This window comes from Diadema setosum, chromosome 4, assembly GCF_964275005.1.
Source record: "Diadema setosum chromosome 4, eeDiaSeto1, whole genome shotgun sequence".
NCBI classification, from domain to species: Eukaryota; Metazoa; Echinodermata; class Echinoidea; order Diadematoida; family Diadematidae; genus Diadema; species Diadema setosum.
In genome coordinates this window covers 36,089,851-36,113,930 of record NC_092688.1, presented here as the reverse complement: position 1 = coordinate 36,113,930, position 24,080 = coordinate 36,089,851, and the positions used below count along the sequence as shown (strand labels likewise).

At 39.6% G+C, this 24,080-nt stretch overlaps 1 protein-coding gene across 1 annotated transcript; it reads left to right on the top strand.

The window, feature by feature from the left end:
* Window positions 1-4,269: 4,269 nt before the first annotated feature.
* LOC140227205 (probable 2-ketogluconate reductase) lies at window positions 4,270-11,818 on the top strand. Its single transcript, XM_072307633.1, has 6 exons — window positions 4,270-4,456; window positions 6,580-6,736; window positions 7,684-7,867; window positions 8,677-8,858; window positions 9,899-10,460; window positions 11,234-11,818. Exons 1-5 carry the CDS (start codon window positions 4,286-4,288, stop codon window positions 10,147-10,149), a joined length of 945 nt encoding a protein of 314 aa, XP_072163734.1. The 5' UTR covers window positions 4,270-4,285; the 3' UTR covers window positions 10,150-10,460; window positions 11,234-11,818.
* The last annotated feature ends 12,262 nt before the right edge of the window (window positions 11,819-24,080 follow it).

Below are 24,080 nucleotides of genomic sequence, written 5' to 3'. Positions count from 1 at the left end.
TACACCCTATGTTCACAAATCTGGTATCAAATTCAAGGAAAATATGTAAACTATCATCATATGTTACTCAAATTATTGTAAATGAAAAATATCATAGCGTAATTTGAGCTTGAAAAATGATGAAATAAGTAATTCGTGCAGTACACGTTCAAGACGTCAAAAAAAATATCAAATATACCTTGCGTTTCAATGAAAATGCTTTATTTTGTAGTCCATCTCCTAATCTTTGTCTCCATGTAAATGTCTTGACAATTTGTTGCTTAATCCGGTCAGGAACCAGTAAAATATTCATCGACGTCAGTGCTGATCAGCTTGAAACCGTGCAATCTCAAGAGTAAACTCTCTCATTGGACAGCGCTTGCATTCAGCGCTTGCATTACGTCATTACGCTGCTACATAACGGTTTCACGCCACTTGCGGTTTCTTGGCACGCGTGTAGTTCAAGCGCTGAATGCAAGCACTGTCCAATGAGAGAGCTCTTTCGCGCCACTGTACACTTTGTGTGGAGCATACTTCCGGCTTAGGAGTGAATTTTACAGACATTTCAAAACGGAAAAACTAGTATAAATCATGCTTGCGTCTCCTTGACTCCAATATATGATGAGCATCTAAGTTTCCTCTCTACGAAAAAGCCAAAATCAGAAACAACAGATTTTTAATCCGGTCAGGAACCAAAAAAGAACTTTAGACGACAAAATCTTCCGTGAAAAGCAGGTAAAATTTATGCAAATTCAACTGATTATATAGTCATGATAAGATATGATGTTATACGCAAATTTAGTATCAAAATAAAGATCAAAGTCTGGAGAACAATTTACCGTGACTTGTAGCCATGACGAATGTATGTACAAGTCGCTACACTGTGAAAACAATAGCCCTATCAAAGTCTCGCAAAATCTCGCACGACGAGACAACTTTCGAACGCAAAGATCGTCAACGAGAGTGATGAATAAATCTTGCCGGATCTGCTCATTAGCATACGTGCTGCGGACTGACTGTTCGGTTTTCACCACAATTTGCTTGGTTGTGGTGGCCCTGCCAAGTTTCCAGCGTACTGAACACATTCCCGGTCATAAATTTTTGTTAAGTGTGCTTAAAACAATTTAAGCGGGGTGACGGTATTTGGGCCCCTGACGAGGTGCGGGCACCTCGCTATACTTGACAAGGGACTCCGAGGCGCGTAGCGCCGAGCCTAGCTGCCGAGGCGCGCGCGCAGCGCGCGCCGAGGCAGCTAGTAAGTAAATATTAGTACCACTTACTCCTTTGTCAGCCAGCAGTGAACACGGACGTGTCATGGTCCAGTGGGTATAGGACCCAATCAACAATCAGTGATAGATGGGAACAGGGATTACTCCTTCAAGGTTCAAGGTTCAAGGGTCATGGACGATGTTGCACCTGTAAATTCCAGCAAGAGGCTTAATGATGAAAATTCATTCTTGATTTGATAAACGATAAGCTTGCTACTGGCCAGTCTATATGCACTGCTGGCACAATCGCAGACTTGATAAATACACATTCTGAGGTGAAAGTCCCTTCAACGGGAGGCGAGATCCATTCTTTTGTTATTTGAAGCACTTTCATTCTTTGCTAGTATACTCTTCCTTCTCAATCTGTGTACAGTTTATTATACAGACTTGCCATGGGAATGTTTTCTCTTATTTGATCCAGTTGTTTCACCCATCACCTTACCTGGCAATATATAGCAGTGTATAGGGTGAACGACCTAGGGTACAATAAGGTTGCATGTACGTGTACGATGTTTCGTATCTGATACGTACGACGATGAGTCTTTCTATTTCTTTCTCTCCTCTTCTTTCTAATTATCTTCCATTTCGCTATCTCATCCCTTTCTTGTTTATTAGAATCACCTGCGTACACGCTTATTTATGTTTCGTTTTGTAAAATAGTTTGCTATTTTGCTGTAGTTAGTCGATGGTTTATGAAAATTGTATATTTATTTCTTTGTGTATCCAATGAGACCCAAAATGTTAATCTTGGCTTACTGTGTATCCCCCTGTATGGCAGTCTGATTTTTTTCTCCTTTAATCATATCTCTGTATTCTCTTAAAGATGATTTTTCTATCTCTCATGTGCAAAAGTTAGCCATAATAAAATTGCAAATCATGTTTTCTAAAGTGATTTGGTAATTTGTACCGTGCAGAAACAATAAATTGATAAATGAAATGAAAGTCCAAAGTGAAAGTTTGTTTGATGAAATATAATGAAATGAAACTCGAAAGTGAAGTTTGTTTCTTGGATGTTGTGGTTGTTGCAATCAAGAGCAGCAGACCAGCAATTAAATGTTTATCCCCGGTTTCTGAAGCAGCTCCTGAAATGTCAATCGAATTTGCTTAGATGCAGTTTAGCTTTGAACTTTGAACTGTGAACTGTGAACTTTATTTCTTTCGACCCCTTCCGGAGTATGAGAAATATAACTATTTACAATATTGCACAGCATAAAACAATTACTAACTAGAAATGTCGCTTTGGCGACTGGTATGCCTCCGCCATAATGCATGATTTTCCCAATAGGTCTAGATAGTACATGTGGACAATGTGTGATTACATTTTCACAAAATTGGCAAAATATTGAAATGACAAGTTTGTCACAAATGTGTTGAATGTTCACCTTCCTTGACCTAGGTTTAATTGGATGAATAGGAGAGCATGTACCTAGGGATTTAAGGACTTTAACTCGACTTTGACCCATTCATACATTTAGGCATTGAGTAATTTTCAAGGTACAGGTGTGGAGAAAAAGTGCAATTTCTGAATTGAATAGTAAATTGCTACCATTTTCATCTGGCCCTTGACCCTAAAATTCATAAGATAATCACTTTCAGGTAGAACATGCATAATATGTACTAAGTTTCAAGATAACTTGAGCCACTTCCGAGATATGGAGGAAAAAGTTAGTTCAGCACTTTCACTTGATCTTTGACCTTTTGACCTTTGAGGCAAAAAAAGAAGAAGAAAAAACTTTCCAGAGAATTTCTATTAGGTTACACATGTATGCATACACCAAGTGTAAAAAAAAATAACCCTGCTGGCATTGCATGATAGGAGGGAAATAGTAAAATTTTAAAGTGTTGCACTTGACCTTTCACCCCTGACCTTTGACCCCATGAACCCTACATTCTCTAGATAATCACTTCCAGTCAGTATATGTATATACTATGTTCCATGAAGATACCTTGAACAATTTTCCAAGTATGGAAAAAAAAAGTTTTAATATTTTTCTTGACCTTTTGACCTTTGACCTTTGACCTTTGACCTCATGACCCAAACTTTCACCAGAGAATCTTAATTGGGTAATACATGTATACACTAAGTTTCAAGAAAATATCTTCAGGCATTCAATAGATATGGTGGAAATAGTGAAATTTTATGTATTTGACCCTGACCTTTTGACCTTTGACCTTTGACCTCATGACCCAAACTTTCACCAGAGAATCTTAATTGGGTAATACATGTATACACTAAGTTTCAAGAAAATATCTTCAGGCATTCAATAGATATGGTGGAAATAGTGAAATTTTATGTATTTGACCTTGACCTTTTGACCTTTGACCTTGAGCATGTGCACCCAAAAGTTGATAGGCACAACTTCACCCCATAATACACATACATGCCAAGTTTCATTAGGATACCTCAACAGGTTTTGATAGTTACCTTGTCCACAAAATTCATTACGGACGGACGGAAGGACGGACGGACGGACGGACGGACGGACGGACGGACAACCCGAAAACATAATGCCTCCGGCACCACTTCGTGGCGGAGGCATAAAAACAGTCACACGAGATTTTAGAAGGTCATGACAATTTGAACATCAATTGCCGATATCTCCTATTCAGTCTGATGGGGACCGAGAGTGTAACTACTGGACTCTACTCTAACATCTTTGGTGCAATGATCTTTATGTCATTTTCGGATTACCGAACTTTCGGAATTTTATTTCATGTTCGGAATAACGCACATTATTTCATATGCGGAATAATGAACCTTATATCATGTACGGAGAAACGACCCGTATTCAATTTTCGGAAATACGAACCTTCGGAATAACGAATCTTCGGAATAACGAACTGTAACCCCAGGACACGTGATGAAGTCAGCTCTTGCGAATGTAATTTTAATGCTGGTCTTTGTTTAATTTTCTTTTTCTGTTGTGTGTGTAATACACACACACACACACGCACATACATACACAGGCATCTGAGAGGGATCGAGTATGGAGGACCATGCCAAGCCATGGGTGCGTACCTCCGCAGATTTCGCGAATATGCCGACGCCGGTGCAGGACATCATCCGCGAGAAATTCCACGTGGTGATGACGCCCGAGTTTGAGAGAGAGCCGGATAGGTTCAGGACGAAGATACAAGGAATTCTTACGATGGGAAGGCAGGACTTCGAAATCACTGAAACATCCCTGGCTTCGTGGCCGAATGTCAAGGTAAATTGTACAATTTCTCTTTCATATTATCTTTTTTCCTTCAAATCCCGCTTAACTACAGTGTTAGATTCATGGCAGGCGCAAAAACTAGTGGGGGCCCACTTCCGGGTTTCATGAGCTAACAGCTAACAGAGTTAAGCTTCTGGTGATGACACCATATGTATTTCTATGTACTGGTGCAAAAAACAAACAAACAAACAAACAAACAAACAAACAAACAAACACAAAACAACAAACAAACAAACGTTTCCGCCGGCCCTGAGATTCAAAGAGGTGACAAGGACAATGCAGAATTCTCTCTCTCCCTCTCTCTCTCTCTCTCTGTGTATGTGTGTGTTTGGAGGGGGGGGTGGTGTGAACAGGTGTGGACAGCCTAGGGATGGGTGGTGCATGGGGGATTGATGGTTAAAGTTTATTTAAGGACATGGGTTACAATGATTCTGATATTAAAAAAAAATAGATAAGGATTTCGTTTGATCAATTCAAGTAATGCTTTTTGAGATTTTACTTCATTTCATGCTTTCATGTCAAGCTATCATTTCATTTGTCTATTTTGTACGATTAAGCAGAAGTTTTTCAGTCTGATCACGTTGATCAAGGTGAATGTACTTTGTATTCGTTTCATTTTGAAAACATTGGTTAGACCTTCATTCAATGGAATTCACACAATATATAGAAAAGCTTAAGGTGTGTGTGTCTGTCTGTCTGTCTGTCTGTGTGTTTGTCTGTGTGTATGTGTGTGTGTGTGTGTGTGTGTCAGGCGGTAGCCTTAGGTTATATTTCCATTGCCTGCCCGGGTGATGTTCGTTATTCCAAATATTCGTTAATCCGAAAATGAAATAAGGTTCATTACACCGGTAATACCGAAGGAATGTTATTCCGAAACACACAAATTCCCAATACCTATACATCATGTTCGTTAATACAGGGAGGTGAGATGGGTGAGACGAAATGGAGTTTGTTGATCCGATCCGAACATCACTTTATGAGGCTTTATTCCGAAGATTTGTCGACAATGACAATGGGAATTGTCATTGTCGACCCTGAGGGAGACGAATGTATTCGTCGAAAATTTGGTCTGAATAGATAGCACTGTTGGACTGTCAAAATGCATTACCACTCTACTTCTTCATCTTTTATATATATATATATATATATATATATATATATATAGAGAGAGAGAGAGAGAGAGAGAGATTTCATATTAAAGATTGGGTTTTGAGAGTAGCGATGATGACACGATAATTTCTCCATAAGCCAGAATAATTAATCTCAAAATAAAATGACGAACACAGGATGGACTCTATTGAGTGATTTCCCCGATGCGTTATAAGATTATCCGAAAGGGATAGTCCCAATTTCAACCGTCTCGATTTGGGATTGTTTCAGCATTTGTTCGAGACGAAGTTTATTGATGATGATGTTGTTGTTGTAGTTGTTGTTGCTGTTGTTGTTTCAAGGGAATGACTATTCTGTATTCCCTTTTTACATGCGTATATATTATAGTATATGATATAGCTCTTGTTTATGCAAAGGTTTACAAAACAATGTAGCTCTATTTTGATTTTTATAGATAAATTAAAAAATAAAAGAATATTTAGATAATTAGATCAAGGGAATTAGACAAAAATCAATCGAACAGAATTGCAAACGGTTCATGGGAGTTTCGCGAGAAGTTTTTGGCCAAGGATCTTAAGCTCCGTGATCTTTTGCCAGTGAGCCCGCGGCTTAGGGTTGAGAAAAATAATTGTCTACGCATGCACTTTCACGAAAACAAGTAGCTTTTTAAAAGCTAGTTAGTTTTCATTTGGAAGAGAGAGTTGCATGTAAAGTGAATTTTAAAAGATATCTTACTCTTTTCTCCTTTTAAATTACGAATGAAGCCGCTTGTGACGTTGTTATAGTTGCTGCTTTCAGATTCACGATGAAGGAGTAAAAATGAATGAATTTTCTGTCTGTGTTGTAACTTTCATTATGTGTCATGATATTTTGATGTTCATTCTCTTTGCATGGGACTGTAGGGGAAAGTGATTCCTTCAGTATAGATCGGCTCAAAAGAGGGAATGTTGGTTCTTGTTTCAATTAAGAAAATAAAAAAACACATGTTTGTTGTTGTTTTTAAGGTGGTGGCAACAAATAGCGTTGGAACAGATCACCTAAATGTCCAGATGCTGAGAAGTCTGGGGATACAGGTCGGACACACCCCAGATATCCTTTCTGACGCTACAGCCGACCTGACCTTTGGACTACTCATTGCAACAGCAAGGAGATTTCAAGAGTGTGAGTGTGTTCTGAATCGTTCATCCGAAAGCGAAAAAAAAAATCCTTATTCCGAAGGTTCTATAATCTGAAAACGAAGAGAGGTTCGTAATTCCAAGGATTTCTTTAGTAAGAACCATCTTTACGTTTTTTGGGTTAACCAACATTGCAAAGTCGCTTTCAGGTGAACGAATTTTATCTATTTTCGTCGGAATAACTAACCTTTCATTTTCGGAATTATGAAACATCAGAATAAACCCTATTTAATTTTCGGAACTACGAACTTTCGGTATAACGCCACAGATGTTTCGGACTGACGGACCCTTTTCCATTTCAGATACTGACCTCTATACACGTGTAGGCCTGTAGGTATAGCCCGTATTCAGAATTCGTGTCTTTCGGAATTAGGAACCTTCGAAATTACGAACATGGGCCGTTTTGATATCTTACTCAAATTGGCGGAAGTGATATACTAACGTCATCAACTTATCATTCTCTCTAAAATGTATGTAGATCTTCACTAAAAGTTTCCCTTTAAAATGAAATAAATAAGAATTGAATATTCAATTGCTTCAAAATTAATTATTGAAGATTTCCAATAATTCTTGAAACGGTGGTTTTTATGGAAGTCTGTGGAGATATGCCGTAGCATAGTGGTAGACCTATGACAATCACTCTAGTCTGAGATAAAAATAGATGATTATGCCTTCCACACCATTATAGATTCATGCTACTACGTGGTATAAAACCGGTTCCATTTTTGTGTATGAATCTTGTCCACAGATGCTCATTTAATCCTCCACACACTGAATTTGGAATTTTGTGTCGAAATCTTATGAGGGAAACTGTGATCAATAATCTACTCTGCTAGGGTTTCGCAATCATAAAGCAGTGCTGCAGATCACCCTAATGATACTATTCTCTGCAGTTACGAATTACATCTATCTTTTATTCTTTTCAAACTGCAGGCGCCATGGCTATGCACCAATGGGGCAATTACGATCCGTCTCACGTGATCAATTGCCGTGTCGCTGGGACGGAAGTGACAAGAGCCACGCTTGGCATTGTGGGAATGGGGCGCATTGGCATGGAGGTGGCCAGACGGGCAAGGGGATTTAAGATGCGCGTGCTTTACTACAACCGCACACGAAGGTACAGAATGACAGGCTTTATCTTTAAACTTTGCTGCAAGTGAAAAGAAAAAAAATCCTTACATACTGAAAATGCTGAATGCTAAAAAATTAAATGCTCCTCGGTGAAAAAAACAAACAAAAAACAGGTCAATTATAAACGGTATTTGGACAGTAATAATTGATATCTTTGATGATTTCTTTTTTACTTTGTTTCAAATTCCATAAATCATGTTCTATTAGATTAGAATATTTTTTTTCATGAAAACACATTTAATGAAAAATTGGACCAAAATGTGGGTCCAATTTAGATGAAACCCACTTCCATTATGCTCATCTGATTGTACTCTAGTAGTGTCGGCGAACGTGGTGCGGAAAATCGCACTGTGTAATGCAGATAGTCGGGAGAGTATAAAGTATGTACATGTACAGAAGTGATGATGTCACAGTCTTTTGTTACATACAGTAGCTTGGTTTGGAATCCGGTGAGAGCATGGTCAACAAGAATAGTGCATATTCACAAAAATCACAGATATTCAGGGCCAGGTGAGGTTGTTTTAGAACCACGCAGTTTCCATGACGATGATGAATGGCTGATGCACCAGACTTTCACTCTCTATTTCCTGTCGCGGATCCAGAAGGGGGCGGGCCCGCCTCTCTTTATTTTTTTTTTTTTAAATCAAAATAACAGAAATCAAAAGACAAAAATGGGGGGGGGGTGTGTTCGCCCCTCTTTAATTTTGTAAAGGCACCTCCCCTTCACGGAATTCCTAGATCCGCCCCTGATTATCATCCTACTTTGAAAGAAACTGTTGCGGCTTCTCTCGACAGGAGCGAGGAGGTTGAGAGGGAAGTGGGCGGTGCCACCTACTGCTCATCTCTCCGGGAGCTCCTCCCACAGGTGGACTTCCTCGTTGTCATGGTACCCTTCAACCGAGACACCGAGCATCTCATCGGCAGGGAGGAGTTGAGGAGTATGAAGCCGTCTGCCATCATCATAAACACATCCAGAGGTAACTTTTGATGGACTAGGTTTGTTCTATACCCTTGCAGATCTATAATGTCGAAAATGTAATACTCTTGTGTTTAGTTGTTGTTTTTTGTCGCACAGCAGAATTTTTACCCCCCCCCAAAAAAAAAAAAGGGGGGGGGGAGAAAGAATGAACAAAGCTAAGCAGCTTTATCCGTGTGTATAAGTGCATTAAAATAATTATCTACATAGTAAATAGACGTAAAACAACCAGGTAATAAAATATCGTGGTACGATATTTAGTTTTGTTTGATAATTTTATGCGAAGTATGCTGTGTCTTCATTCATAATACATGTATACTTAATGAAACAGCATATGACATGATTGGTGAAAATTGTAGGAATGTGCATTGTTTGTAATTAACTGTTGTTTGATTGCAAAGTTGTGCAATGTTACATAACGGCAGATTCATTGACCAGTATAATGACATGAAAATTATGCAAAGCAAGCAGTAGGGAATTTAAACTTTCGAGACTGTATCAACTGGAAATTCGTGATCAGTCCTCGACAATTCAGTGTCACTGCAGTCTACCTACAGCTTGGAAAAAATGGCACTCGGGCTGATGATGCATTCACTGTGCATTACTGACTAGTGTAAACATTATGCATTTGAAATCATGCGCTGAATAAGTGATATTTTACACGTCAACTTGATTTCTTTGCAACTGATTGACAAAGTGCCTTTCATCGACGAGGAAGCACCGATCATTCGGTGTTTTGGTAGTAGCCATGACAACAAACGTCGATGATTATGAAAGGCAAATTGTCAATCAGTTGCTGTAAAAACAACTGGACGCGCAAGAATTCGAATTCATGTGAACAGCTTGATTGAATTCATTCAATAAAAGTTCTAGCCTTTGTCAAGGCCCTCTAGCTGTATGATGAAGAGAGTCCATCCGAACGAGAGTGGGGTTGCGCGCTCGGCTGGGCTCGCGTCGCTCGTCCGTAACAGCGAGAGGGCCTTGACAAAGGGCTATACAGGTTCTAGTCATAGAATGAATCAAAATGTTCCTTGTTTTCAGGCAAGGTGATTGACCATGCTGCCCTCATTGAGGCACTCGAGTCAAAGATCATTGCCGGAGCGGGACTGGATGTGACCGACCCGGAACCCCTCCCGGCGGACAGCCCGCTGCTCGCGATGCCCAACGTGCTCCTAACGCCGCACGTTGGCTCTTCCACCGTCCAGACACTGTGCGCCATGGCCCGCCTGACCACGGAGAACCTGGCTGCTGGCATTGAGGGACGAGAGCTACCGGCCGAAGTTCCTCTTTGACCCACCGCAAAAAAAAAGGACACTTACACCAGCAAAGATTAACCTCCATGCAGCTTATTAGCCAGTTTGGAGTTACATATTACATTCTGCGTACGAGCAGATGAAGATCTGATGAAAAAATGACATATAGGCCCTTCTGAGAAACATGTATACATATCTAGAGTGAACAATGTCGTGGACAGCGCCTGAACAGTATCCTTGTGTCGCAATTGTATGAACATTTTCAAGAGAGCCTGTTACCATAAAGAACAATCCATTTTGAATACGTAAGGTGGCACAATATCCAGCTGTACGACTGTTTTGTTCCGATGGTTTAACCCTAAAAAGACTGGGGGGGGGGGCCTAAAAGGCCCCCCCTCAACATTTCGCGCGATAACTCTGCAACGCGCAATGCTCTCGCCGCGATGTTCTATGACTTTTTTCTTTCGAGTTTCCCGCACATTTTGACACCAAATTTGTGACGCCCGGGGGTACGGTTCTGAAGTTACATAACTTTTTGTACATGCACGCGAGGCCGAAAATGGCTCAAAAATGTGATTTTGTGTACAAAGTCAATGCAAATTGAGTTTTTTCACATGGTTCATATAAATATGCTTATTTTTACTCTCAATGGCTAAAATTAATTTGTTTTAGGAGTATTATGCTTCAAAAAGTGTCTGCCACAAATTTTATTAAAAAAAACAACAAAAACAAAAAGTCACAAAAACAAAGAAATACATAAGAAATTCATAAAACAATAAAATAAATAAGAAATTGATTTTGATACCGAATTTTTTTTCAAGTAAATTTGCTAAGAATGCCACAAAGAATAATTAGACCAAAAATGAGCACTTTTGGAGCTTTATTTACTGATTTAGATCAAAGAGTCTGATTTCTCGCATAAATTAGCATAATTAATCAAAATAAAATAAAAGAAGACTATTTTGTAAAATTTAAATATACGATCTTGTAGATTACATCGCACAATACCATTGTGCAAATTTCCGCGGCGATCGCGCGATCCACGGCTGAGATCTTAAGGGGGGGCCCTTTAGGCCCCCCCCCCCCAGTCTTTCGAGCTACCAAAATAGCCCAGTCTTTTTAGGGTTAAAATTCGAGCTCATTTGAACCACCGCTATAATTGCAAACTGGTCTAGTCCTTCCTCATTGTCGATCTTCTCCTAACTCCTTGAGCATATGGACATCTGATTCATTCATGATAGAAAAAAAAAAATGTACCCTGTGCATCATTCAAAATGACGGTTCCGAAAAAACCCCAGTGTGTCAAGATTTTCCTATAATTTTGTATTGTGGTTAGGATGGTGGGTTTTTTGGGTTTTTTTTATGATAGACAAATTCGCCAGAATCTCCATTTCCTTCCGTACTGTTATTGTCTCCCTCCTAGAATGTGGACATATGAAATGTTGGATTTTAAAAAATAGATTACTCTTTATGTCGTTCAAAATGACGTGACGAAAAATCTGCAATGTGACGAGATGTTCATGAGTTCGCACTGTGCTCTTCACAGAGCTGTTTGAATTGTGTGTGTGTGTGTCGCGTAACATGCAAACACTGCAGATTTCTTTGTTCGCGTGTGAGCCTCATGTTGAATCTGTATAGATTTGATTTTTTGAAAACTGTAGGCTCGCCATGATTTCATGCCATATTAAATTTATGATCTGAAGTGCGATAATTGCTCGACTTGCAATCATTGTGACGTCCTTTGTTTTTGTTACTGTCCAAGGCCACTGGGCAATTAAAGGGGAGGGCTAGTATAGTAACTGATCACTGAGAATCAGTGGGAATGCTGGGGGTGATTGTTCCAATCCGTGTGGGATTCATTTAAGAGTAGGTAACCCTACATTATATATCTATTGTTGTGTGAAAATTATTTGCTTCAGATTGGTCTCATATTCAAGTAATGTGCAGTTCAATATGTTTCCAGGTTAGCATGACTGTAGGCCCCTACCGTGTCGGGCCGTTAACGATCGCCCCGACAGTCAAAACTTTAAAGTTTAGAACCGATGTGGATATTAAAGACCCCAGGTGGGGTCGATCAAGACTAGTGACCTGCTGAATGGTCTGTCAATTAACAATTGGGAAAGTATCCATTTAGTTAGTTTACGTTAAATGTATTAACATTCTTTCTTATAAATACTGCCTACCACTTTTGCTGTCAAGTAGATGTGCTCCACCACCATTTATCAGTACATTGTATACTTGAATAGGCCTAATCATTACATCATGAATGCTCATCACAGTGAATTTAAGAACCAACGTGTCTTGTTCGCTATTTCATCTAGGGCATTAACTCGTCGTGGATGTGAGCAGACAATCTTTCTGAGCAGAACTTCTCATGATCTATGATGCGGTATTTCAAAAATCGTATAGTCCACTTTTAAGTGTGGAAACTGGACATAAGCCGTATTAAAGTCGCCTTTCAACGAGCTCTTTCTCCTTTCATGAATGTCCCCATGATCGAGAAGCTGCTTTTGGGATTCCATACTGCAAATAAAAGTCTGTTCCATAAATGTGAAATTTTCGATATCATACAGATGCAATTTATATGAAAGAATCTATATATTGATATTTTATACGCATTGTACTATGTGTTACAAAAAACATTTCCCACTTTTGATCCTTAATATTTCAAAAACTATAGTACTCAGAATGATAACACTTACATTGATATGAGCAATAGCTGAGCAGTGTTCAGTTTTGTTGGAGGCAATTTCAGAATGACAGCATAATTCAGTTTCATTAAATTAAAGGGGCCCTGAAATCCAAATGCATGTTGATTTGTGTTGATTTATGATACCCTCAACATCACTTTTGCGGTGAGACGAATATTTAGAAACATTTCATATATTTTTAACGATTTTTCTTCTATTTTTCTTCAGATTACTTGGGAACGCCCACAAAAAATCCTTCCAAACCAATATTCTTGAGATGACCTCATCTGTCAATCATTTTTAAGTACTGAAATGTTTAACAAAGACATTGGAATGCACCTTCCCCTCGACTCAGCATAACTTGCATGTTCCCTTGCCATGTCTTTTGTTAGTCACATTAATATCACGGAAACATGCAAGTTATGCTGAGCCGAGAGGAAGGTGCATTCCAAGGTCTTTTGTTAAACATTTCAGTACTTTAGCAATGATTGACAGATGGTTTGGAAGGATTTTTTTGGGCGTTCCAAAGTAATCTGAAGAAAAATAGAAGAAAAAGTCGTTAAATATGGAATGTATACATTTGGATTTCAGGGCCCCTTTAAACATTAATTTTTCAGCTAGGTTTCAGATTTTGCTCTACTTTCAACCATCTGTACAAAACTTTAACTTTGCACAGAAGTCAATTGGTGTGTATGGGAGTGTGTTGTTGACACCCAGACAATGGTCCTGGACAATGCCCAAGATTGAATGCTCCATTGTTCATCATGAGAAATTCCACTATCACAGCTAGTCGTTATTCATTCTAAAATGTGATGTATGCAAGCACGTGAAACATGTGCTTACTTTTTTCATGTGCATGCATTTCACCCTTTGCTGGGAATTCAGACTAGCAGTGCCAAGGCAATCCATCATGAATAATTAATAAAGCATTCATGTGCCTTAGAGCAGACCTCTGAACAGGTGGTGGTATCCAGGTCCATTCTTCAGGGTCATTGTAAGTACACACTCACATACACATCATTAGTTCCTGTATAAAGTTCAAGGTTTTGTACAGAGGGTTAAAATTTGACCAAAATCTGGAACGTAACTTTGAAATTAATCATCGATTTCATGAAACTGATCTAGGTTTTCATATTCAAATCACCTCCAACTAAATTGTACACTATTCGGCTATTACTCATATTAATGACAGTTTTATCTGATATATAATTTTCGAGCTATTAAGCATCAAAATTGGGAAATGTTTTTGTAACACCTAGTAATTTTAATACAGATATATTTTGAAAAAAAAAAAACAAACAAAGAAGAAGAAAATCCTGTTTGGCATTCTAGCATCAGCAGAGACTCGTATTCTGCAGCGGGTATTAGGAACGATCACATAATAGTCCGGGAGCCAGCGGGGGTCAGCCTAGCTGAAAAGGTTACCAATTTTTATGTGTATAGCAATTTAGTACATATGCCCCTGAGTATGGAAATGCACGTCTGGCTGGTCGTAGGTGGTGGGTGTGGCCAGGAGGGCCACAAAAAGGACCCCTCAAAATTAGGCTAGCCTAGCTGGAAAAGTAACCCCATGAAAACAACTGGAACTTGTTCGTTACACTTACAGGATAAATGAATGACCATTGCCAGACGTTTTAAGTGGTGGGGGGTAGCCGCCAGACGCTCTTAAAGGCCCAACTCCAGCTAGGCTAGCCTAGCTGAAAAAGTAACCTCATGAAAACCACTGGAACTTGTTCGTTACACTTACAGGATAAATGAATGACCATTGCCAGACGTTTTAAGTGGTGGGGGGTAGCCGCCAGACGCCCTAAAGACCCAAATTTTTCCAGCTAGGCTAGCCTAGTTGGAAAAGTAACCCCATGAAAACAACTGGAACTTGTTCGTTACACTTACAGGATAAATGAATGACCATTGCCAGACGTTTTAAGTGGTGGGGGGTAGCCGCCAGACGCCCTTAAAGACCCTAATTTTTCCAGCTAGGCTAGCCTAGCTGAAAAAGTAACCTCATGAAACCCACTGGAACTTGTTCGTTACACTTACAGGATAAATGAATGACCATTGCCAGACGTTTTAAGTGGTGGGGGGTAGCCGCCAGACGCCCTTAACGACCCAAATTTTTCCAGCTAGGCTAGCCTAGCTGAAAAAGTAACCTCATGAAACCCACTGGAACTTGTTCGTTACACTTACAGGATAAATGAATGACCATTGCCAGACGTTTTAAGTGGTGGGGGGTAGCCGCCAGACGCCCTTAAAGACCCAATTTTTTCCAGCTAGGCTAGCCTAGCTGAAAAAGTAACCTAATGTAACCCACTGGAACTTGTTCGTTACACTTACAGGATAAATGAATGACCATTGCCATACGTTTTAAGTGGTGGGGGTAGCCGCCAGACGCCCTTAAAGACCCAAATTTTTCCAGCTAGGCTAGCCTAGCTGAAAAAGTAACCTTGTGAAACCCACTGGAACTTGTTCGTTACACTTACAGGATAAATGAATGACCATTGCCATACGTTTTAAGTGGTGGGGGGTAGCCGCCAGACGCCCTTAAAGACCCAACTTTTTCCAGCTAGGCTTGCCTAGCTGAACAAGTAACCTTGTGAAACCCACTGGAACTTGTTCTTTACACTTACAGGATATATGCATGACCGTTGCCAGACGTTTTAAATGGTGGTGGTGGGGGGGGGGGGGGGGTAGCCGCCAGACGCCCTCAAAGACCCAATTTTACCAGCTAGACTAACCTATATATAGCTGGAAAGAACCTCCTGAAACCCACTGGAACTTGTTCTTGTGATACACTCAAAGGATAATTGAATGATTGTTGCCAGACAATAGCCGCCAGACGCCCCAAAGACCAAACTCTTACCAGCTAGGCTAGCCTAGCTGAAAATTAGGAAAGTAACCCCATGAAACCCACTGCAACTTGTTCTTACACTTATAGAATAAATGCATGACCGTTGCCAGACGCTTTCAGTGGTGGGGCGTAGCCCCCAGACGCTCTCAAAGACCCAATTTTACCAGCTATAAGGTTCACATATTTCAGAAATAATAGCAGTGTAATTCCATAACTATACCGCTTGCTTGCGAGTTCACCTGTCTATGCATACCTTATTCTTTTGTTCTGCTTCCTTGAGCCCCAACTCATGCATTCTTATGGTGACTCTCCCATGTCATCATCCTTGTTCATTGCAGTTTGTTCTATTTTTTGAAAATATTCTTATTCTTCACCTCAATTATCACAAATTCTGGAACTCTGTCCTCAGTATGACTAATTCATAGTTGTACAAATGTAAAAATCTGAGAATCACCCGGAGATCTCCTTTAATGGGGGAGTTTCTTGAGCGCACAGGGAAACATGCTTTGAAATATCAATAGGGCAAGTGTTGAGACGAAATACTATAGAAATATGAGAATATACAGTGCTGTGGTTTTGGTAGAAGAAATAGGGTATCTGTATTTGTCCTCAGTGATAACCAAAAAACTTATTTGGAAAGAATGATAGACATCAAAAAAGAATTGCCCAATCAAACATGTCGGGATTTTTCTCAAACATCAGTGTTCTCATTTTCTTTGCAGTGTAAAACAAAAATAAAAAACAAAAAAGCAGGGCCGGATGCAGTATCCGGATGGAAATTGGTGGGATGGGCGTAAACCCGCGAGTATTATAACATACTGACGTGAAGAAAAAAAAAAAAACAAGACCAAGAACTACTTTCTTTCTGTGCCCTGGGGAGAAATATTCATCAATTGCATTTTGGAAATGTTGGAAATCACAACTTTTGATGAAATTGTCTCCTACAGTATCTCTTCTTATATCATGAAGGCTTTTTTATATAATTAAGTTTCTTTCCTCTATGACCATGATAAAACAAACCCCTGATGATTAAAACAAAAGACAATCAAAACTTGGCAAATGAACTCTTTGGACATTAGCAAAAGGGAATACATTAACAGCTTTTGCAAACACTTTATACAATTGTCTAATACTCCATCAAGCTCATAAAAAATACAATTCTACTGCAACAAGAAATCCATTCAGTAAGACTCGTCCTCGGTGTACATCGCTTAAAATGCCAACTTGTTAAAAATAATGCCCCAGCTCTTAAATTTACTTTAAAAAGGGGAATTAAAGCTCAACACCTTTGGCCTATGACTTTTTTAGGTACCGTATCACCTTACGGTTGAGGAGATGGGTAAAGAAAAATTATTAACGGAGATGGGTAAAGAAAAATTATTAAAGAAATAAAACTTATAGGAACATGCTTCACATGACCTCACCGTTTTCTTCTCTTAAGAAAGAAACGAAATCTGAAAATTGTTCAAGAGTGTTTTTGAACTTAGTACATTGCAAAAGCAGAAAAAAATCAGTGTTTTTAAGAAACATAACTCACAACAACAAGGAATTCCTGTCGTGTCTAGTATTGCACGTATTTTGGTTTGGAGGGTTTAGGATGCTAATATTTCAAGACAAGTTTATGCTCCGGCACTTCAATGAACTTAACTGTAAAGTAATGATCAACCTCTCTTGGCAATAAACTCAACATTTGCTGTTCTTCAGTAAAGCATATGACAGAAACATATGAGAAACATGTCTAAAATTCATATGAATAAGCTCACGGCAACAACAAAAATACTATTGTTATCTATAAACTAATACTGCATGTACTTAGTTTCGAGGGATTTAGATGCAAAATGTTATGACAAAAGCCCCTACGTGGCTACCAGCAATTAAACATCCTTCAACTTCTTTAGCAAATGAGCTCATGTGTATCATCTTCTTGTTGAGAAGACGAAGATGAGTAATGATAAAATAACCAAACTATCAACTTTCCTTAACATGTTTTACATGAAATCATTATTGCCTTCTCGTAACGAAATAGAAAAAAACCAGAACATCTGAAATTGTTCAAAATCGCTTCTTGATAACGATGAAAGCAAAGGAAACTTAGTGTTTGTAACCACTATGACACGTGTCTACAGATCTGTCATGCTCATAAGAAACGTAACTCACAGGTATAAGTGTAAAAAGTACTTGGTTTGGAGGACATTTAGATGCCAACTTTTCAAGAATAATACACCAGCACTGACATTAACTGATGAAAAAAAGTAATGCTTAGCTTCTTTATCCAATTAGCCCATAGGTAATTCCTTGTAGTTGAAAAAAAAAAAAATATAGACTTTCCGTAACATGTATCACAGGTCATGATCTCCACATTTTTGCTCCTCTTAACTTAAAAGAAATAAATATATATTTAAATTTATTTTAAATGACCTTTAAACAATATGACGAAAAAAATTCTGTGTCTGCAAAGGCTTGACACGTGTCTAATACTGGGTCACGCTCATATTAAACGTAGCTCACAGGAACAAGGAATTCACGTGTGTATAAAATAATACTGCAGAGAGGGTGCAAAGTTGAACCCTTTATTGAGGGTGCGAAAATGTTCCCTTGGATACATCTTTCCACCCACACTAAGTGGTGCTAGGTTGCACCAGTCCTCTTCTTGAGGGTGCATCTTTCCACCCACACTAAGGGGTGCTAAGTTGCACCTTTCTTGAGGGTGCGATCTTGCACCCTTTACCTTTCGGCGCACCTTTGCACCCCGTGTAGCCTTTACATCTTTGTGCAACTTTACATCCTTTCGTGAGGGTGCAAAGAAACACCCAAAGTTCCAAGATTGTGCCTTGTTTTGAGGGTGCAATCTTGGAACTTTGCGTGCTACTTTGTACCCTCAAGAAAGGGTGAAAGTTACACCCTCGGGAGCAACTTTGCCCCCTTGAAAAAGGCGCAACCTCTTTCCTTTAGGTGCAACTTTATGCCCGAAGGATGCAAGAATGTACCCTCTCTTGAGGGTGCAATCTTGTGCCTTATTGGTATGATGTTGCACCTATGTGGTGCTTATTTGCTCCATGACTGCTGCAAAATTGCTCCTTTAAAGGAGCAAGTCAGTGTCACCGCCTGCTCCTTTATAGGGGCAATATTGCCCATCATCTCAAGGTGCAACTTAGCATCACATAATCGGGTATAGTTCCTTAACTACTCTAAACCTTGAATAGTGCGAACTGATGTAAGCCTATTTGCTCAGAATATAACTTATGTTGTTGCACTCTGCAAAGTAAATAGGATTAGTGTAACTTGGATCTTGTGAATCATGAAATGTGTGTGCGTGTGGAATTTGTGAGTTGTGAAAATGTTAATGTAAAAGTTAACTTAGTTGTGTTTGAATAATATACTGAAACCAAAAATTTACCCAATTACCTTTTCAATATTAAAAAAAGGTGAGCACTATATCTATCAAACAGTTAACCTTCTCGGCAAGAGTATACATCTGCATGACGGAAGAGGTGAAAATATGATATGCAGTTGTCTGGATACGTTTTATTCAAAACGTTTGAATGCGTACTTATTCACATAATCTATAAGAATAACATATTATGCTTCTTACCAGTACTCAAAGCCTCTAAAACAAGAGCATGCTTCTTACACTTCTAAAGTATACACCATATCTTAAAAACAAAATGTAAGAGGATTTAAGAAGCTGTTTGTATGCATTCAAACGAATCCATATTTCTATCTAAAATCTAAAACGTGTCTTGTAAAAGGGGAATTCGTTTTATAATGACGATGTTGTTGTTGTTGTTATTTTAAAGATCGAAAGGAGAGAGAGAGAGAGAAATGGGGCCCTATACAAATAATTTGCCCCAGACAGCACTTATAACATAAAACAAACATTATAGATCTTAAAGAGATATAAACAAGAATATTAAATGCATACCAAGTCTCCTCGAGGGAGCTCATATCGTCTCCACGAGGGAGCTCATATTGTCTCCACAAAGGAGCTCATAAAGTCTCCACGAGGGAGCTCATATTGTCTCCATAAAGGAGCTCATTACGTCTCCACGAGGGAGCTCATATGATATTGATGAATACCTCATATTATTCTTCAGACAAACTCAAATAATTACACAATACACGCGCGCGTGTACCGCACACTAACTCATCCACGTGCACATACTCAACCACATACACACACCTTCAACCACGCACAGACACATCCATATCATGGTTCAACCCAAAATAATGTACAGTATTTAAATAGAGCACACACACAATGATATGTTTTTTACAAAATAGATAAAATTACTATAACTGTATCATTGTTTCGAAAGAAAGAAGAAGAAGAAAAAATATATATATACAGTGTTTATATCAAGGAGCTCCAAGGCGTTGATACAGAAAAATACTTGCATATACAGAAAAATATTTGCAGTGTTTATATCAAGGAGCTCTAAGGCGTTGATACAGAAAAATATTTGCAGCAAACAACGGAGAAATATGATACAGATATAATCCTGGAATCAAAGACGTATGAGTATACCTGCGGGCTTCAAGCCCCCAAAAATAAAAAGTACAATTTAGTGCCAGAAAGTGGGAGTCATAATAATCTTCAAAATAAATTCAAACCACAGATTTAAAGTATTAATTAGGTGCAGGCGACTCATACGAAAGGGGATTAACAAATATTTTTAAGTTGTTCTCACCACAAAAATGATGAAAGGTGTATCATTTATAAAATTACACTATAGGTATATGAACGAAAGGATCCCCTGTTCTTGCTAGGGAAACGCACGCAAGGAACGTAAGACAATATACATGAATATATTTTATATAATAGAGACCCATTGAGGGAGATGCCGGGATCTGCAGCAGCGAGTGACTCCCCAAACCCGCTTGCTGCAGATTCCGGCACCTATAGGCGAGGTGGACGGATGGAGGCCTCGACGTGACGGCTGACCAATTCAAAGGTGGGCTTGTTGTCGGAGGGGACCGGAGAGCGATGTCCGCTGCGAATGTCGTGAAGGTCTATTACGCTGAGGATAGGGGAGAATGAAAGTCCTTCCCCTGTGTACTGGGAAGGGGAAAACGAGACTAAATAAAACATAAGTGAGATTTATCACAATCAAGCATGAAAAAAAGAAAGAAAAACAAAACAAAACAAAACAAAACAAAACAAAACAAACAAACACAAAAACCCACATATCATTGATAACCAGATATATGCTAACATGACGTGTGTATAGGCAACTCGCAATTATTTATGAAGATGTATGATACATGTACATACCTCTTCAAATGCATTCCACAGCAACGTGGGAGACATTATTAATAAACAAGTAATTGATAATACCAATAATGCATAATAACATATAATACGACTCACAAAATATCTTGAAATCTACGTTTGCAAAATGATAAAGTACATGTACATTCTGGAAGACTTTGCAAAGTCCATGCTACAGCAAAGTTATGCAATCTTAAATACTGTGATATTTGTTGGTTTCCTTGACATAGGCAATAACTGCGTCCAGAGCTTTGTGATTTGCGAGTAAATCAGAGATGTTTAGTGATTGCTTATGGATAGCACGCATGAGATTTGTACGTTGATTTGTGTGTTGTTTGCAGTGTAATAGATAATGTTCCACGGTTTCCAGTGCATTGCATATTGAGCAAAGACCAGTGGGATGCTTACGGATAATATGATAAAAAGTTGCTAATCTGGCTCTGCCCATGCGGAGTCGGTGAGTTATTATTTCATCACGTCTATTCAGACTTTCAAAGGTGAAGGTGTTTGAGGCACAGGGTTGGATGTTGAAAAGATGGCGTCCTTTCTTAGACGAGCGCCATAACGCGTTCCAAGCGTCAAGACACCTATGTTTAATTACATGTCGTATATCACCAACACTTAGAGGAACACTGATTGTAATATTCTTACGTAAACTTTGTTTGGCAAGATAATCAGCTTTTTCGTTGCCCGCTAGACCACAGTGAGCTGGTACCCATGCTAAAGTGATGTCACACCCATTCATTACAAGATTTGAGCATTTAAGAAGGACTTCATTGGGAAGGTCAAGGATATTTGAGGTGTGGTTATTCAAAAGTGTCAAGGCACTGAGAGAATCTGAGAAAATAACAGCTCTGAGAGGGGGAGAGGATTCCAGCCATGATAGGGCAAGAAGAATTGCTACCAGTTCTGTACGACAAATTGAGATGGGTGAAACCCTTTCACTTATTTCATGACGATAGTGAGGTACGTAAATTCCAATGCCAGAACAGTTAGTGGAGGGATCATGGGAACCGTCAGTGTAAATTGTCAGGTGGTTTGAATATGTGGTCTTTATGGTTTGAAGAGCAGTTTGATGTTGCGCTGAAGGGAGGGCGGTCTTGGGACATGAGCTGTGAAGAGAGAAGTCAATATTGGGATGTTCTTTGGACCAAGGGGGACTGGGATAAACATGCATTGGTTGCAGCTTTAGGAAAGTGTCCGTAAGCGGCTTTACTCGGAGAGCGAAAGGAAGTTTGTTTTGTGGCCATTTATTCGAAGAGTATTGCCAGCAGTTGACAATGGCTTTTCGGACGGGGTGAAGTGGGGACAGTGTGTATATGTAGGCGCAGTAATTGAAGGCGGCCCTTTCACGGCGTATATGGAGTGGTGGTTCGTTACATTCTACTTGAAGTGCATGCAGGGCGGTGGATGGTAGCGCGCCGGTGCATATTCGAAGGGCATGGCCCTGTACTGTATCTAGTTTGCTTGAAAGGAGCGGGGATAAAGAACCATAGATTTCACAGGCGTAGTCGAGATGAGGGCGAACTAGAGACCGGTAGAGTAAGAGAAGGATTTGTGTATCGGCGCCCCAGTTTGAACCGGTTAGCGAACGGAGGAGGTTTAACCGTTTGTTGCATTTCATTAAGATGTCTTGAACATGAGGGGACCATGACAAGGAGTAATCAAGGGTAACCCCTAGGTATTTATGAGAAGGGACGACTTCAAGCGGAGCGTTCTGGAGACGAATGCAGAAACCTGTGGGAGAAACTGGGCGAGAGTGAAATATAACCACTTTAGACTTATTAGTAGACAGAGAGAGTCCATACTGTGTCATCCAATCAGAGATGCTATTCACATCGGACTGGAGTTTTGTATTGATGTGACGAAGACTGGTAGAAGAATGCCATAAAGCGATGTCGTCAGCATACATAGACACGTTTGATGCACAATAATGTATAATTTCATCAATAAACAAATTGAATAATAGAGGACTAATGACGCTACCTTGCGGGAGGCCAGCTTGGCATGTACGAATGTCTGAAAGTGTGGAGTTTATTTGCACCTGAAAAGTTCGTGAGTCCAGAAAACTTTGTACCCAGCTTAGAAATCGGCCTCGAAGTCCCACTGAGTATAGTCTGGAAAGCAGTACCTGATGATTAATAGAGTCGAAGGCTTGACAAATGTCAAGAAAGATAGCGACCGTATATCCTTTACTGAATAGGGATTTCCTTACTTCGGATTCTAAGCAAAGGAGATTATTGAGAATTCTACGATGTCGGAGGAAAGCTGACTGATGGGAAGAAATTAAATCATATTTATCAATGATGTACGAGAGTCTACGGACAATCATACGTTCCATGAGTTTACATACAATAGGTGTGAGAGAAATTGGGCGGTAGGAGCTGATGGAGTGTTTGTCCTTGCCAGGCTTTAGTATGGGCTTGATAATGGAGTGTTTCCATTGGGGCGGGATCACAGACGTTTCCCAACTCATGTTAATAATCTCTAACAGAGAGCAAAACATATTGTCATTTAAATGGCTTAACAACTGTTTGTTGATTCCATCGCCCCCAGGGGCTGAGTTTTTGGAAGCTTTGATCGCCATTTCGAGCTCTTTGGGAGTGAAAGGAGCGTTGAGAGGAGAATCATTGTCATGTATATAGGATGGGGGTTGGGAAGTAAGGAGAGGGAGAGTGGGAGTTAAAGAAGGCTTTTGAGAGAAAGCAACTGCCATAGCATTGGCGATACAGTGGGCGTCATGAGTATAAGTATTGTTTATAAGTATGGGTGGGAAGGTACTCCTGGTGTTATTGTTAGACAATAGTTTTACTTTGCACCATACATCTGAGAGTGGGGAAAAACGGTTCAAAGAGTTGCAAAAAGTAGTGAAATGAGAACGTTTGGCTGATATAATGGTGCGCCTGGCTGCAGCATTGAATTGTAGATAAGTGATTAAGTCATCGTAAAGATATGACTTATCAAGCTTGCGTTTGGCACGATGACGGTCGCGGACAGCTCTCGAACAGGCCGCCGACCACCAGGGAAGAGGTGGGCGACAGGTCGGGGTCTGGAGGGGAATAGAAGCATTAGCAGCTTGGGTAATACATTGTAGAAAAAGATCATACAAATCGTAAATATTTGCTGGACGGGAGCTGTGTGAATGATGTAACAATTCTAGTTC